A 17,442-nucleotide genomic window follows, 5' to 3' on the forward strand; every position below is an offset into this window, starting at 1 on the left:
GGCCCTTGTGTAGTTCCTGCCTCCATCTGCTGTGATGGTCTGCCAGCTCTTCCCAGCTGTCCGGCTCGATGTCTACCTCCCTGAGGTCCCTCTTGCAAACATCTTTGCAGCGCAATTGGGGGCGTCCAGGAGGTCTTTTGCCAGAGGCTAGCTCACCATACAGGATGTCTTTTGGGATTCTTCCATCATTCATCCTGTGGACATGGCCACGCCAGCGGAGCCGCCGCTGCCTGAGGAGGGTGTGCATGGTTGGGATTCCAGCTTGCTCAAGGACGGCGGTGTTTGACACTCTCTTCCTTCCACGATATTCCAAGGATGCACCTGAGGCAGCGCAAGTGGAAGACGTTCAGCCTCTCTTCCTGGCGGGCGTACAGGGTCCAAGACTCGCTGCCATAAAGGAGGGTGCTGAGGATGCAGGCTCTGTAGACACGCATTTTGGTGTGGATGTACAACTTGATGTTATTCCACACTCTCTCACTGAGTCTGGACCGAGTTGTGGCGGCTGCTTTTCTGATCCTCCTATTTAGCTCAGTCTCCAATGACAAGGTGTCAGTGATGGTGGACCTGAGGTAAATGAACTCATGGACAACCTCTAACGTATGGTTGTCAGTGCTGATTGATGGAGGTTCAGCAACGTCCTGACCAAGTACGTTTGTCTTCTTTAGGCTGATGGAAAGCCTGAGGTCCTTGCATGCTTTGGAGAACCGATCCAGCAATTTCTGGAGCTGGTCTTCTGTGTGAGACACTACAGCAGCAGCATCTGCGAACAGCAAATTTCTGATGAGGACTTCCCACACCTTCGATTTAGCTTTCAGCTTTGAAAGATTTAAACAGTTTCCCATCAGATCTTGTGTGCAAAAAGATGCCCTCTGTTGAAGATCCAAAGGCGTGCTTCAGAAAGAGTGCAAAGAAGATCCCAAACAATGTCGGAGCAAGGACACATCCTTGTTTGATGCTGCTCCTGATGCTGAAAACATCCGATAATGTGCAGTCATATTGGATGGTTCCTCTCATGTCTTCGTGGAAAGACTGGATCATCTTGAGTAACCATGGTGGACAGCCTATCTTGTGGAGCAGTTTGAATAGTCCATCCCTGCTGACCAAGTCGAAGGCCTTGGTCAGGTTGATGAAGGCAATATAGAGTGGCTTCCTCTGCTCCCTGCATTTCTCCTGCAGCTGCCTCAGAGAGAAGACCATGTCAATGGTAGATCTCTCTGCGCGGAATCCGCACTGTGATTCGGGATACACCCTCTCAGCAATCTTCTGGAGTCTGCCGAGGATGACATGAGCGAACAGTTTACCAGTGATGCTTAGGAGGGAGACTCCACGGTAATTGTTTGTTGCTTCTGTCTCCTTTGTTCTTATACGAGGTTACGATGTTAGCGTCACGCATATCCTGTGGAACCTCTCCCTCTCTCCCGCATAGGCACAGTAGCTCAGGTAGGGGTTCCAGGAGGGTGTCCGTGGCACACTTGATTACCTCTGGTGGTATACCATCCTGGCCCGGGGCCTTTCCTACTGCAATGCTGTCGATGGCTTTCTTCAGTTTGTCCACAGTTGGTTCCTGATCCAGTTCGTCCATTACTGACTGATAGGAGCTCGACGGCATTGAGGGCTGTATCAACCATAGGGTTAGTGATCCTGACCCAGAGCTTGAAAACCGCTGCTATATGCCATCAGCACAAGCAGGAAGTGAGACACTTAGAAGGTGTGTTCCAGCCACTACATGGAACCAAATCCAATGGCACCTGTGCTGAAGGACCATTGTTCTTCTAAATTCTCTTTCCCCCTAATCTCTCAGAAATAGGGCTGACCACTCCTGTTGTGGGATGCGCTTCCCGTGTGGGATGTGCCTTTGGCATCTGCTATCTGGGATCTCCAAAGATAAAAGCATGAGCCAGCAGAGGTGGGCACGAAAGAGTCCTCTGATATAGCCAGAGTGGTGAGAGGGGTACACTCTTCTCTGTGCGACATACTGCCAATGTCATGTTATGTGACCACATTATCCTGGCTGTAAGTGCGTATGGTTATTACACAAACACAGAAATACACACAAACACAAAGAAAGCTGGAAGTTTTCTGGCCACCGATAAACTGTGCTGCAAAATAGCAGGGTCAGAATTGGAAAAACGTAAAGGTTACTTAGGAAACTTGTCAAATGGTTAGCGGGTCATGAGCTATTTGTAACTCATGTAACAGAGCCAAACGAGGCTTGGAGGCCAACGGTGCTACAAATACAGCCTTCATGATACCACTCATAACACAAGTATAATGCGTAATAAAGGCAGTATCTTAGTTTAGGTGAGTGTATCCAGACCAAAGCCTCGATCCCTTTAAAAGCATGGACTCAGTTACATAACCTGATGTCACTGCACGTGGTCCAATCCAACGTGCTTGCTTTTCTGCCCATTCCTCTGTCAGGGAATGAGGGGAAAGTATGCAGACTGTGAATTACTCCTCTGTTCACTCCCCACACCATCTAGGAGTGAGAGGCAGCCACACAAGCTGTGTAATTTCCCCTCTCTCCGCAAAGAGAAGCAAGCTGTTTTCCACTACACTCGGGTGCCATGCCCCGCCCCCTCCAGCCCTTGCAAAATGGTGCACTTGGCTTCAAATGTCAACCTTATTGGGCGCAGGCCAGAAACACTTGGGTAGTAAGCAGGGTTCCCTCTAAGCTGAGCACTTGGGTGGCTACCTGGGAGTGATTCAGGTGCCACCCAGCTGATTAGCAGAGCACCCACAGCTGGCAGCCTGTGTTTCTATAGGTGGTGTACATCCACATATGCTTAGGTGCACATCATAAAATTTATTCTGCTCACCAAAGGGGGGTGGAATTCAAGGGAACACTGGTTGCAAGGGTTCTGCTCTGGTGGGTTAAATGTAGACCGGGTTAATGAAGGGAAACTAGATTCTAGGGAAAGGTGAAGATCTGGTAGGAAAGAGCAAGGTAGCTCAGGGGCGTGGCCTCCATCACAGACTGACAGTGAGGGTGAGGCTAGGTGCTTTCTGGCGAGCAGAACCTGGAGGACCTAAGATGACAGGTGAGAGCAGAAGGAGGTGGAAAGCAACAGGTCATATATGAGGCAGGCCCCACAGCTCCGTTTGGCAGGAGCTGGACCTGTGGGAGACTTTGCTGTCCCAAGGACACATCCCAAGTACCGGGGCTGCAGGGTTTGCCACTCGTAGTATGCCCCAGGGAGATGGAGGACGACCCCAGGGTTCAGGCAGGAAGGATCTGCAGGGCCACCCGAAACACAGTCAGTGTGTGGCAGTGGGATTACCTGATGACCCAGTGGTAGACTGCTCTGCTGCTGTGAGTGCCTTGGACCTGGCATGCAGTGGAGTCATTTGGGCCTGCGTCCTCCTACCCTGCCCCACGAGTGGCTGTACACGCCCCCCCGCACTTAGTCCAAGAGGCCTGCTTTTGTCACCCACCAGAGCCAGGAGGACAGACTGCAGATGGTACTCAACCCCTGCCAGAGTCCTGCAGATGGTTTGGGTGACCCTGTCCTGATGAGTGACCTGGGTCCCAGAGTTTCTTGCAGCTCTGCCTACCTAAGGGCAGTGGTGGCAAAGGCCCCCCCTCCCCTTAAAGTTACTTGAGTAAAAGTGCAGTGGCTTTCACTTCTGGATACGAGAGTACATCAAGGTGGGGATGTGAGTCCACGTGTGTCTGTGCACATGCATGTGTGCTTTTAATCAAGTAGTTTTCCAGAGCAGCACTGGTGACTAGTACTTAAGTACACACCCACCCACACACACCCCTGCAAAGCAGTTGTACTTTTACTCAAGTAACTTTTGGGGCACTTTTTCCATCTCTGCCTAAGGCTTGGTGCCCCAGACCTTCACTTAGACTGTTGTCCCAGGAGCATAACAGTGAAGGCAGGTGGCCTCTGTCAGAGACCGATAGCGTGATAGAGCCAGACTCACATCTCCTTTTCCTTCTGATGCAGAAATCCCCAGAGCTGCCCATGTGTGACAAATGGAATTCTGGCCTTAATCCTGCACAACCGTGGCTCTAGCTGAACTCAGAAGGAGGTGTGCCTAGGGAAAAACCAGTTTCTTGTTCAGGAATGCCCAGCTCTAACTCACGTGGATCCGTGTTTCCAAATTCCCAGAGCACATTCTACATGCATAAACAACCCTTTAAACTGGCCATAGAGTTTTTTATTGGCTTCAGATGCGCTCAGTGGCAGGTTTCAGCCTTGACCTTCACTGGCTGGAACCAAAAATTAAGCTCTGTTAGAAAGGAGCCAAGCCTGTTTTCAATGGGTGTCGCTGAATCACTTCCCATCCTCTCCGCCCCACAGGCGTGTCCATTTAACACCAGCCAGGTTACGAGAGACCAGACTCAGAAGCGTAGAGGAGGAGAAGTGACGGAGCTTGTCCCTTCTGTTCACGCATGATGCTAAAACTACTACTCCTAGCTGCCTTCGTCCTCTGCGGTAAGTGGGGGGGCGTGTCTCTCGCATCACTAATGTCTTATATTCTAGTGCTTTAGAAACTTCTGTTGATTAATACGTATGTTGTGGTAGCACCTAGGGACCTTCAACTAGGCTAGGGACCTGTTGCGCTGGGCATTCTAGGATCATAGGAGACTAGAAGATTTACCCAGTGTTGCTCAGGTCCTTAACTCAAATAAGGTTTTATTTCTTCATTTAAATCATTGTTCTGGGTGGGACTGGGGATAAGGAGTTCAATATGCAGGCTGCCCTATAGAGAGAGGACAAACCCAGCCTTCTCTCACTGCAGCAGCTTGGGGCCAGATGAGAAGCACCTCTCCATGGCTGCTGCAGTGGGCACAGCTGGTGTGGGTTGTGTGTCCCCCAGACAGACACAAACTCTGAAATGTATAGTGGATAGCTGTCCCTTTCTCCACCCCTGCCAACACAATGTGGTTATAGGCATCCTGGTCCCCACCTCTGGCCCCTTGCTGCCCCCTGTAGTCATTCTACAGTATAAATATCCCTTCTACCTGACCCCTCCCCTTCCATTTTATGAGAAACAATCCAATTCCAGGCACATCCCATTGTCCTGGCACCACCAAACTCTGACCTTTCTTTAAGTTATGACAAGAGGAAGCTGCCTACCAAATTTGCTGTTCCTAGCTCTTCCTGTTTTGGAGGAGGTCTTGAGCAAACAGATTCACAGACAGACACAAAGTTTCTGAAATATCTAGTGGATGACAGTCCTGTCTTCAAAGATTTTGCTTGTGTGACACATCCTGAACGGATATTGACTTGATTTGACTTAAGCCCTTGTACTCCAGGTGGAGCGTAAGTTATCTACAGGTCTCCTCCACTTCCCTATGTCTTGGGACAAAACTTCTAACTGATCCCAGGTGTATTGTTATGAGTAGGTGAAAATTCACCTTTCTTGGTAGGACCAACCATAGCCCCTCCTCCCAGGCTTATAGGACAAACAAGTCTATTCACAGATCATTGTTTTAAGTACTGGGCCATTAAGTTCCTTAAGTAGTACTAAGGCACAACTACACTAGTAACATGAGTTTATATCTCTAATGTCGCAGGCAGGATACATGCACACCAATGGTCATACACCTTCAGCAAATTATAACTACTTCACAAGGCATGTCGTCATAATCTTGCATAGGGCATATTCCAGTTATGCCATAGTCATAACCATACTTTCATAAAGTTTGGGCTAGACTTGAAGTCTACACAGCAACATGCTTTCTGGAGCTGGTCTCACCACACTTTTCAGTGGGCAGTCATCTACATGGGAAAAACCTCCCTAAAAGAGATAATATGCCCATTCTGCCTCCAGAAATCAGTCTCTTTCCTAGTTTCCACGGGTGTCTCAATTTTCAGAGATGCTCCGACTCCAACATCTCCCATTCAGGCACATCAGACTCTCCAGAGTTCCACATGCAATATGTATCCAGTTCTAGCAAAGAGGCCACCACTGGGGGTGCTAAGTAAGGTTACCAATCTGCCCCATCATTATTTAAGCTGCAACACATGGGGTGCTCCTTGTCCCCTCGGCACACTTCATTAGTCTTCTCCAGTGCTATCTTGGAGGAGTTGGGGCAGGGAAATATTCTCTGTGAGAAGGAAGTCCACACTCGCGTCTGGTGGTGGAAGCTGCAGATACATTGTGGGACTTGGAGTTTCCTCCTTGCAATATGCAGAAGCTATTCCAGATGCTGTTCTTCCTTTACCCTAAAGGACACGGCTTGGACACGCCAGAGGAAGACGCTGGGCGTGTTGTTGGGGGAGTTGATGCTGAACAGGGTGCCTGGCCGTCGCAGGTAGGTACCACATGTACTTCTCCCGGTAACAAATCAGGAGGTGTGTGGAAAGTTGGGATGTCTTCCAGAACAGTTGGCCATTTGACTTCTCCCCAGGGGAAATAGCAGCTAAATCATGACTGAAAACCAAAGATCTGCGTTCTCCTGCCTGAGGCAGCCACACCAAATTTGTCCTTTGCCAGCACTACACGCAGGGAGGACCAGAGTTCAGGAGTTAGATCACAGACCTTGTAAACCCAGGGTTGTGAGCTGAGTCCTTGAGGGAGCCTTTCAAGGGTCTGGGGCAGGCTAGAATTTTTTTAAAAGTCTCTCAGGGATGGTGATAGGCCCTGCCTTGAGGGAAGAAAACTGGAGTTGACCTCTCAAGGTCCCTTCCAGTTCTATATGAGAGAGAGCACTCAGGCCTTGCTGCATCATACAATGTGCACATCAACACCAAAGCTGCCTGTAGAAGAAGCGTTTAGCATATAACTAACCAGGGTAACTGCTTCAATGGCCAGGAGTCCCTTGGGGCTGTCACTGGATGTGCTGCAATATCAGTGAGCCCGTCTCCCCGTCCTGCTGGGCCAGGCCCTTGACCTCCTCCAGCACTGACACAGATGAGATCACAGCCCTCTGCAGTATAAGAGATGCTGAGACTGGCTCAGTTCAAGGAACAACTTCAGTGGGACCTAAACCCCATCTTGCTCTGTATAAAGATTTATACAAGATATGCTCATGTTCGCCAACTTTCTTGGGGTAAAGAGAGAGAGATGCACAGACTCCTGGCCACCACAGGTAACAATTACTTACACTGGGTTTATTATTAAACGAGATTTTTATTGCACATGAAAGGTACAATTTCCTAGACATAAGTGACAGCAGCTAGAACAAAGGAGGTTCCCAAGCAAGATAAAATGGAACACGCAAGCTAAGCTTGGTACGTGGAGGGACTGGTTACATGTAATATCTCACCCTTGGAGGAGTTGTGATAACCTTTTTTTCCCAGACAGAGTTCAAACCTTCCCACAGTTCAGTCTTATGTTTCCAACAGTCATCTTGGGTGGGGTAGCCAGGGAGAACTGATGACCTGGATTAACTCACTCCTCAACTTTCAATAGGGTTTATGTAAAGAAGAAATTCTTAGGGTTCAGCATAAACTTTTTCTCACTTTCCGTGGAAAAGTGCAACAGGCAGAATGAGCCCCAGCCAGTGTTCCCTGTAAGCTGAGCTCTTGGGTGGCTGCCTAGGAAAGATTCAGATATTGCCCAGCTGATTAGCAGAGCACCCACAGCCAGCAGCTTGTGCTTTTATGGTGGTGCACATATGCACATGCCTCAGTGTGCATAATAAAATTTATTCCACCCAGAATGGGGGAGGAAAAAGGAGGAGGAGCACTGGGCCCAGCATCAGGTGATATGGCCACATGTTTTGGGAGGACCAACCATAGCCCCTCCTCCCAGGTTTATAGGACAAACAAGTCTATTCACAGATCATTGTTTTAAGTACTGGGCCATTAAGTTCCTTAAGTACTACTAAGGCACAATTATACTAGTAACATAAGTTTATATCTCTAATGTCACATGCAGGCAGGATACGTGCACACAAATGGTCATACACCTTCAACAGATTATTACTGTACTTCACAAGGCATGATGTCATAATCTTACGCAAGGCATATTCCAGTTATGCCATATTCATAATCATATTTTCATAAAGCCTTACGGAATGCCCCCCGACAAAGAGCTTGACTCAGACTGGAACTTGCAACCTGAGAAATAAAGACTGATCTGAACTTCAAGACTTAGCCCTGTTTCTCACCTGAGCCTATCCTGGGATGGTGGAGGGGTGGAGCTCTTACCACTTTGGTCCATGACCACGTTGCTGGCTCAATATTGTGAAGGAAACCTACATGCCAACCCCAGCCCCGGACAGTCAGTCCTTAGCTCCTTGTCTGTGGGGGAGAGAGTGTGTCCGGCAAGGTAATGTGGCTGGAGGCCCAGGCAATCAATGGCTACAGCCCTGCGATCCATAGAGCATGCTCTGCACCCCCTTCCACCCAGACCCCCACTCCCATCTGGAACCTGTCAGTCACTCAGCTCCCCACCCCCAGTCTGCTACTGCACCCCACCACCCTCTCACATCCCCCTCAGCCTGCTCCTGGACCTCACACCCACACAGATCACCTATCCCCACCTTCTCCTGCACCCTCTCTCCCACCCAGACCCCAAACTTCAAGCCCCCTTCCTTGCAGCCCTCTCCCCCATTGGACCCCTTGTTTTGGCTCCACCCCAGAGTGTCGAGAGTCCACAAAATCTACTAGCCCTGGCCCCCTTAGGCTCTGGGGCAGATGTGTGAGGGGATCATCTTTGTGGCATTATGATATTTACTGTCTGATCTCTCTCCCTTTCCTCACCCCAAATCTAGGTTTCCTTGCAGTATTACAGTAATGGAAGATGGTATCACTTCTGTGGTGGGACGTTGGTGAGCCAGAACTGGGTGATCACTGCAGCTCACTGCATGGGCAGGTAATGGAGACCGCAGTGACTGGATTATCTGCTCGTTCAAGAGCCTTCAATCAGGTGGGAGTCAGGGTCTAAAACCGATAGAAACAGGCATGGGTGCTATCAAGGCATCAGGCAAGGATGGAGCTGCTATCTGGGCCATATTTAGCCAGTGGATTCCTGGATCTAGTAGTATGATTCCTGAGTGATTCCTACTCAGGGAAAGGATGGGCAAGTGGTTGGGACACTAATCTAGGCCCTGAGAGACCAGAATTTGAATAACAGAATTCTAGGGCTGGAATGGACCTCAGGAGGTCATTGAGTCCAGCCCTCTGCCCACAGCAGGACCAACCCCAACTAAATCATGCCAGCCAGGACTTTGTCAAGCCAGGACTGAAAAGCCTTTGGGGATGAAGATTCCACCATAGGGTTTGGCTCCTTACTTTTCCACCAACTTCTCCTGAGATCTCAAGCAAGTCATTCAGCAGATGTGGGGTAACCCAAAAAGTTACTTGAGTAAAAATGCGGCTGCTTTCACGTGTGTACTTGAGTACAATAAACGTGCTCTGTGTGTGGGTGTGCCTGCACATATGTGTACTTGTAATCAAGTGGTTTGCTAGAGGGACACTGGTAACTTGTACTTAAGCACATTCTCCCCCCGCCCCTCCACTCCCCACCAACAGCTGTGCTTTTACTCATATAATCTTTTGGGTATCTTAATACCTCTGTCACTTAGCCTCTCTGTGGCTGTTCCCCATCTGCAAAATGGGATCTGTCATGCCTGCCGGGGATGTTGCAAGGGTAAATATCTCAAAAGATTAGGAAGAGCTCCAGATAAGAAAGAGCTATAGATGAGTGAGTTATTAAGATTGTGTTCCCTGTCCTGCACTTCAGAACTAAAGAGAGGCTGTATGGTTCACATTCTGCTGGCACCCCAATGCCATCTGGGAGGGGGACAAGGGGGGACTGGTGCCAGGTTGGGGTCTTTTTTTTTTTTTTCTTCTTCTGCTTTGCCCTAGATCCGCGAGTCTCCGGGCAGTTGTGGGGGAGCACAACCTCTTTCAAAACGACGGCACAGAGCAGTATTTGCGTGTGAACAGGAAGTTCATCCACCCAAATTGGAGCGGGAACGACGCCACTGCTGGGTAAGGCTTGCTCAGTGAAGGATTTGGAAGGTTGGGTCACAAAGTTGAGGAAATAACAATGCCCTTCTGATTCTGTGGGGTGTGTGAGGGTGTTAGCCGCTGGTTAGGTTGCATGTGTTTCCTACTGTCCTGCAGCAACGGAAGGTGTGTGCCTCAGTTTCCCTAGACACACCATCAGTGTCTAGGGAAAAGCTTCTCACGCGTACAGCCAGGTGACACCTTTCTTCCCCAGGGAACAGGACAAAGGCGGGAGGAGGGGCTTGACTGATTTGAATTGGACCTGGGCAGTTGGGTGGGGCAGTCTCATCTGGCTAGAGAGGGGAGGAAGGAAGGCCAGGGCCCTGGCTTGGGGACCCGCCCCTCCCTCCCCCCGAGCCCCTCCCTCCTAGATGCATTATACTGACGCCACCTGGTTACTGTGCTGACAAGTTTCTGTGCTGTGGGACTAATAAACCTTCTGTTCTACTGGCTGACTGCAGATGGGGGTGCAGGGCCTGGCAACCCCCACACCTCATGACATCTGCTATGACTGTGAAATTGGCCAAACTAGGCCATAAATTTGGTATGGCCCCAGCAGCGAGAGGCCGTTCAACTCAATTTCCTTTCATTACTCTGCAGCTATGACATCGCGGTGCTTCGTCTCAGCCGGAAGGCGTTTCTGAGTGATTACGTGAAGCCAATCGCACTGCCCAGAGTGGACGAGATTCTTCCAGTCAACGCTCTCTGCTACATCACCGGCTGGGGCTTGACCAGCAGTAAGTGCTGTCACTAAGTTACATTGCGAGGGGGCGTGGGATGATCTAGTGCCGTGGTTCCCAACCTTTTCCCTAACATGGACCCCCTGATGCCCCCCAAACTGCTCACGGGCCCCCATCAAAGCCAATTCTAGCCACTATGTACACTGCATTAAATGAAAAAGGAAATCGCATCAATTTTTCAGCCTGTAAATAATATCAGAAGTTATTTAATTTAAAAATAATAATTGTTTGTGACTTGTTTAAAACTTATTTCCTATGATCATTTTTATTTTTCTTTTTTTCATGGCTCCCCAGTGATGCTGGGGTCTGTGGATCTCGGGTTGGGAACCCCTGGTCTAGTGATTGAGGGCCCAGGTCTGGAGGTGGGTTGGGAACTTGGATGTGACCTAGCTTGCTTTGCTTTTCTCAAACTTCCTGAACAAACCCTGGACCTCTTTGTGCCTCAGTTTCCTCATTTATAAAACAGCGGTGATAACTCAGGTTCGGTGACACGTTGGTTTTCTTAACGATCTGAATTGTTCTGGCGTCCAAAATATCACTTAGACCCCTGTGAAATTCTGGCCTTACTGGCAGATTTGCCCTTCCACAGAATTAGGATTTCTCTCAGGTCTGTAGTTTGGCGGATAAGATCTCAATCCAGTTTGCTCTCCCATCGGAGGGCACTTGTTCTCACTGTTTTCCTCCTCTGTGGTATAGCAAAGCAATGTGCTGGACAGGATAATGTAGTTCCCAGCTGCACTGGGGAAGTCAGGACATGCTCTGGAGGAATGGCACAGCTACAGTCAGCTACCCTTTGGAGAGCTGCTTATAGATCAAAATGAGCCCTGAGAAAGCCATGACAAAATGTGGAATGCTCCTGCACTCCCACTTGGCTGCAGTGTCCAGCCCCAGGGCAGCCTCTAGAAGAGGGCTGGGCAATCCCAGACAGTGGGTGAGACACATGAGTGGCCTTTCTTCACCTCAATGGGGCGTAGGAGTTGTGCCTGTCCTCCCTCCCCACCTCTGCCTCTCATGTACTGGAGCGCTGGAGCCCTACAACTGTGAACACCTTCCCCTCCCTCCCAGCACTTTCAGAGCACGCTAATTGCCTGATTCATGCTCTGTCCCACTCCTCCACGCCCATCCCAGAGCTGGAATGCCAGGAACAGCTGGTAACACGGGTAACTTCATTGAAGTGGCACGTAATTTACACTGATAGAAATGAGCTTAGAATCAGCACCAGTAAATAACCTATTATTTGGGGACCCTGAGCAGGGTTCCCTCTGACTTTTTCCATTGATGTGCAGAATAAATTTTGTTGTGTGCACCAAGACATACGGGGATGTGCACCACCCGTAGAAACACGTGCCATCGGCTGTGGGTGCTCTGCTAAATAGCTAGGTGGCCCCTGAATCTCTCCTGGGTGGTCACCCAAGTGCTCAGCTCACAGAGAGAGCTGCTCCTGAGACTTGTCCCTAACAATAGAGCTTTTTTATTGATAGCAAACTCCCTGCTAAATTATACAGGCTTAACTCCATAGCAAAGGAGCGATTAGCACAGCAAAGCTCGTTTATGAGCTAAGATGTTGGCTAACAAATAACAAAATACAAAGGGATTCTAGACAGGAAAGTTCGTTGTATCTGATCCTGAAGCCCAGAGCTTCACAGGAGACACCTTTCTTGTAAACTAACCCCAGGTCTCCAATGTGTTTTGTGCAGCTAACGGGCAGATAGCTGATATCCTGCAGCAAGCTAGGATTCCTTTCGTGCCTTACCGTACCTGCTCCAGATCAGATTACTGGGGCTCCCTGGTCAAGAACACCATGGTGTGTGCTGGAGGAGACGGCATCACCTCTGGGTGCCAGGTAACTGCTGAGTGATTGAACCAAATGAGAGTATCCCTGTGTCTGAGAGACTCTTGTCGTGACCTGGGAGGATCTAGCGAGCTAGCTAGAATATGGGTTATACCTGAGCTGGGTTCGCTCTAATTTTTAACTTCCATGTGCAGAATAAATTTTAATGTGTGCCAAGGCAGGTGCGGATGTGTGCCGCCATAGAAACACATGCTGCTGGCTGTGGGCACTCTACAGTTTGGTTGGACGGCACCTGAATTTCTTCTGCATGGCCACCCAAGCACTCGGCTTACAGGGAACACTACACCTGAGCATCACTTGTAATTGTGGCCCAGTACCACTGGACTGGAAGCCAAGAGACCTGGGTTTTGTTCCCGATCAGCTGTTTGATCCTGGGTCAGTCATTTCCTCCTTTCTGGGTCACCATCAGTCAATGCCTTGCCAATGCACAATGAGATGAATAGCCTTGTAGAAGGACCTTGTTAGGCCTACATTCGGGTATTCCGCGGAGATTGAAGCTGGAGATCACACTCCTCCAGTTCCTGGGGCTCTGTCCTCTTTCTCCAGATGGTTAGAGCCAGAGATGGAAAAAGTACCCAGAAAGTTACTTGAGTAAAAGTGCAGCTGCTTGGGGTGGTACTTAAGTACAAGTCACCACTGTCCCGCTGGAAAACTACATGAGTAAATGTACAACTGTGTTGCATCTAGATTATACTCAGGTATCCAGAAGTAAAAGCAGCTGGAATTTTTCTCAAGTAACTTTTTGGGTACTTTCTCCACTTCTGATTAGAGCCAGGAAAATAGACTACCCAAGTGACCCCTCTCTTCCGTTCTCTTCCCTCTGCTGGCTTCCAGCTCAGGGCTCTGCCTTGGGAAGCCAGTCTACTGCTGGAGTTTTGCCAGCTGCTGCATTAGTTGGCAGTAACCCCTTATGACGTTTGCAACACTTCCACTGGTAACTGGGCTCTTAAAGGACGTTTAAGAGTAAATTACGGCTAAATAACAGCACAGAACTGATAGCCAGGGCTGGTTGCTGGAAATGAGCTTTATGGGACCACAAGAAACTTGGCCACGCTCATGATAAGTGGTCATCCAGCTAATGAAAATCATGCAGGATCACTGATGATGCTGGATGAGATAGTGACAGACTAGAGAGGCTAAATCTGTGTGAGTGCTGACATGGTAATGTCTGGTGAATCCGTTTCCTGCATCCAGTAAGAAGAGGACTCGTGTGGGCCAGTGAAAGGTGTTGTCACAAGAACAGTGACACTGGGTCAGACTAAGGCTCCATCCAACCTGGGATGCGATTTTCAAACCAGTGCCAGAGGCATCAGATGGAATAAACAGAGCAGTCAGAGGCTAAGAAAACACAATGCCTGGGACTCCATCCTTGGACATGTTGACAAATAGCATTTGATGGACCTATCCTCCACGAACTTTGCTAATTGTTATGATGAACCCCATTATTGTGTGGGTCTTCATGACATCTCCTGGCATGGAGTTCCACAGGTCACGATGACTGTAGTCTAACCATGGGTACTCTGTTCAGTCACCTCGCTAGTAGATTGTCTGCCTCGCTGGGAAGAGATGGAGTCTTGAAGGCACTTTGAGGTTGTCTGTTGGAAAGTGCTAGGAAGGGCAAAACTAGTGCACCCTGAAAAATGGCTTCTCAAAGAAACCATTTGTCTGTCTGTCTCTTTTTGTGGGGGACGGAAGAAATCCAAGCATTGTTACAGGCTGGGGACTGGCTAGCTAAGTAGCAGTGCAGCAGAAAAGGACCGGGGGACAACAATGGATGAGAGGCTGGATATGAGTCAACAGTGTGCCAGGAAAACTAATGGCATATTGGGATGCATGAGGAGGAGCATTTCTAGCAGTTCTATTATTCCCCTTTATTTGGCACTGATGAAGCCACCTCTGGAGTAATGCATCCAGTTCTGGGCCCCACAGTATAGAAAGGATGTGGTTGCATTTGAGAGGGTCGAGTGGAGGGGAGTCAAAATGATTAGGGGGCTGGAACACATGACCTACCAGGAGAGGATGAGGGATTTGGGGGCTTATTTAGTTTGCAGAAGAGAAGAGTGAGGGGTGATTTGATAACTAACTTCAACTTCCTGAACAGGGGCTCTAACGTGGATGGAGCGGGGATGTTCTCGGTAGTGACAGATGGCAGAACAAGGAGCCATGGTCTCAAGTTGCAGTGGGGGAGGTCTTGGTTGGATATTAGGAAAAACTACTTCACTAGGAAGGTGGTGAAGCACTGGAATGCGTTACCTACAGAGGTGGTGGAATCTCCTTCCCTGGAAGTTTTTAAGTCACGGCTTGACAAAATCCTGGCTGGGATGATTTAGTTAGGGTTGAGCCTGGGGCTGGACTCGACTTGCTGAGGTCTCTTCCACCCTAAGATTCTATGAGCCTAGGATTGCTGTTTGTTGCGATATGTGCCAAGTTTTGTTGCCCTTTGCATTTGCTCTGCAGGGTGATTCTGGGGGCCCTCTGTACTGCTGGGTGAACAACCAGTGGGCTGTTCACGGGGTGACCAGCTTTGGGTCCACCTTGGGCTGTAATGTCTACAAAAAGCCCACCGTCTTCACCCGGGTGTCTGCCTACACTTCCTGGATCAATGAGGTAAGTTGGCTTTGCTTGGAAGGAGAACTGGAATGAGGAGGTGCCCAGCAGAAGGCCATTCTTGCTTGCAGTTTTGTTCTTCTAATTATATCAGCTGTGCTGAGCCAACTGTGGGACTCGTGCCCATTAAATGTGGCCTGTGCTGTCATACCAAAGAGCGTAGCTAGAAATGCTCGTCAGGCATGACAGCTGCAGCAGAGCAGTGGGTGGATATATGGTTTGGAAAAAATACATAGTTCATATCAATCTCTCTTCTGAGGCTGAACCTGCCCAGACCTGCTTCTCCTAATGGCATTGGTTTGGGGATCTCTGACGAATTGCCTTTCCCCATTCTTCCACTCAAGAGACAATTTGTGCTATCATCATCCCTATTTAATGGCTATCGTTTGTGATCAGGCATGTCACAGCCATCCCCTTGAGATTGTCACTTAACGGGCTGATCCCCCTACTTGACCTCTGGGGCACCCTACACCCCCTTCCCCGCCCCCCTTCCTCCCCTCCCCCCCTTCAGCTGAGCCAGAAAGTCCGGTTTCCTCCCAGGAAAAGCAGAGAGCTGGGATCACAGCCCTCAGTGGAATAACACAGACACTGAGAATGGTGCAGTTTCGGGATGAGTCAGTCACAGGGACTTGACAGAGCACCCAGGTGCACGGCCCAGATAAATCTGCATAAAAGTTTTACACCAAGCCAGCTCATAAGTTGTTCGCCCCCTTTATCAACGAAAACAAATGTGCAGCTGCTGTCCGCCTAGGTAACAATTATTTACACTGGGCTTAATAATCTCTTTTGTTTATTATCAAGTATAAAAAGTAGGTGTTAAGTGGTTGCAAGTGATATCAGACCAATCCAAGTAAGTTACTAAGCTAAAATAAAAGAAAACACACCAGCTAAGCAGGGTTCCCTCTAATTTTTCCATCCATGTGCAGAATAATTTCTCTTATGTGCACCAAGGCAGGTGCAAATCTGCACCACCAATAGACACACACGCTGCCCGCTGTGGGTGCCCTGCTAATCAGGTGGCCCTGGAATCTCTCCTGGGTAGCTGCCTGAGCACTCAGCTTACAGGGAACATTGTAGCCAAGCCTAATACACTAAGAAATTGTTCCAAATCGTAGTTTCTCACCCTAAATCTTGGGAACCAGCCTGATGTGGTGGACTTTTTTTCTCCTTTCAGATAATGAACTCCAACTGAAGAGGCTTAGAGGGTGGAATCCACATCAAGGAAGAACTTCTTTCCCTGATCAAAGCATGCTTGCATGCTCCCTGTCTTCATCTCCTCTACTGCCCATCAGAGCTATTCCTAGGGGAGGTGCAGGACCTGGGGCAACCCCCCAGCCTCCCTGCTGTGAGCCCTGCCCCATCCTCACTCTGCCTATCCCCCAGTTCCCTGGATGAACCCCCTTCCCCTGATTGACATGAGCCAGGGGATTACCAGAGGACCCGATGCAGGGCTGCTAGTGGGTGGCAGCCTCCCCACGCTCACTGCAGTGGTGAGAACCGGGGCAAACCAGCAGCTGGCACCCATCTGTCCCACTCCGCCACCCTCTGCCAGCCCACTGTCCCCTGCTTCACCGCAGCAGCAGGAAGCAGAGCACGCTGGGGCCAAGTCCTCTCAAAGAAGGACATCGTTCCCAAATCAGAATATGCTCACGTGCTGTCTTCACCTGCTCTAACGCCCATCTTTACAGCTGCAACACTAAGGCCAATAAAACTGTTGAAACTACTCACATCTCTGTTCAAAAGTAAAGAAACCACATACAAAGTTCCTTTCTTCTCCAGTGCCAGTGAAGGGTCCTTTGGGTGCATACGATGGTACGTTTTCCCACCTGCCCCTGATCTGACACCAAAGTTAGGGCAAAACTTGTGTGATTTGTTTGGGGCAGAGATGCCTCCTTATGACCTGTTCGCCCTGGAGCTGTTAGGGTTTGGAGCATTAACTACATTCAACCATGATAGTGAGAAGTTTGAGGGGTTTGTTTTGTTTTTTTTTTTTAACACAAGAACACAAAAACAGCCACACTGGGTCAGACCAAAGGTCCATTTAGCCCAGTATCCTGTCTTCCAACAGAAGCCAATGCCAGGTGCCCCAGAGGGAGTGAACAGAACAGGTAATCATCTATGTGATCCCTTTTCTGTCATCTGTCTCCAGTCTGACAGACAGACAGGCTCGGGACACCATTCCTATCCATCCTGGCTAATAGCCATTGATGGACCCAACCTCCATGAATGTATCTAGTTCCTTTTTGAACCCTGTTAAAGCCCTGGTCTTCTCAACATCTTCTGGCCTGGAGTTCCATGGGCCAACTATGTGCTGTGTGAAGGAAAA

At 49.3% G+C, this 17,442-nt stretch overlaps 1 protein-coding gene across 1 annotated transcript; it reads left to right on the top strand.

Annotated features, from left to right (window-relative positions):
* The first annotated feature begins 8,781 nt into the window (after window positions 1-8,781).
* Window positions 8,782-16,822, top strand: LOC142003452 (chymotrypsin-like elastase family member 1). Its single transcript, XM_074980409.1, has 6 exons — window positions 8,782-8,832; window positions 9,706-9,899; window positions 10,518-10,654; window positions 12,355-12,500; window positions 14,967-15,116; window positions 16,291-16,822. Exons 1-6 carry the CDS (start codon window positions 8,782-8,784, stop codon window positions 16,306-16,308), a joined length of 696 nt encoding a protein of 231 aa, XP_074836510.1. The 3' UTR covers window positions 16,309-16,822.
* The last annotated feature ends 620 nt before the right edge of the window (window positions 16,823-17,442 follow it).

This window comes from Carettochelys insculpta, chromosome 29 (genome assembly GCF_033958435.1).
Source record: "Carettochelys insculpta isolate YL-2023 chromosome 29, ASM3395843v1, whole genome shotgun sequence".
Classification (NCBI taxonomy): domain Eukaryota; kingdom Metazoa; phylum Chordata; order Testudines; family Carettochelyidae; genus Carettochelys; species Carettochelys insculpta.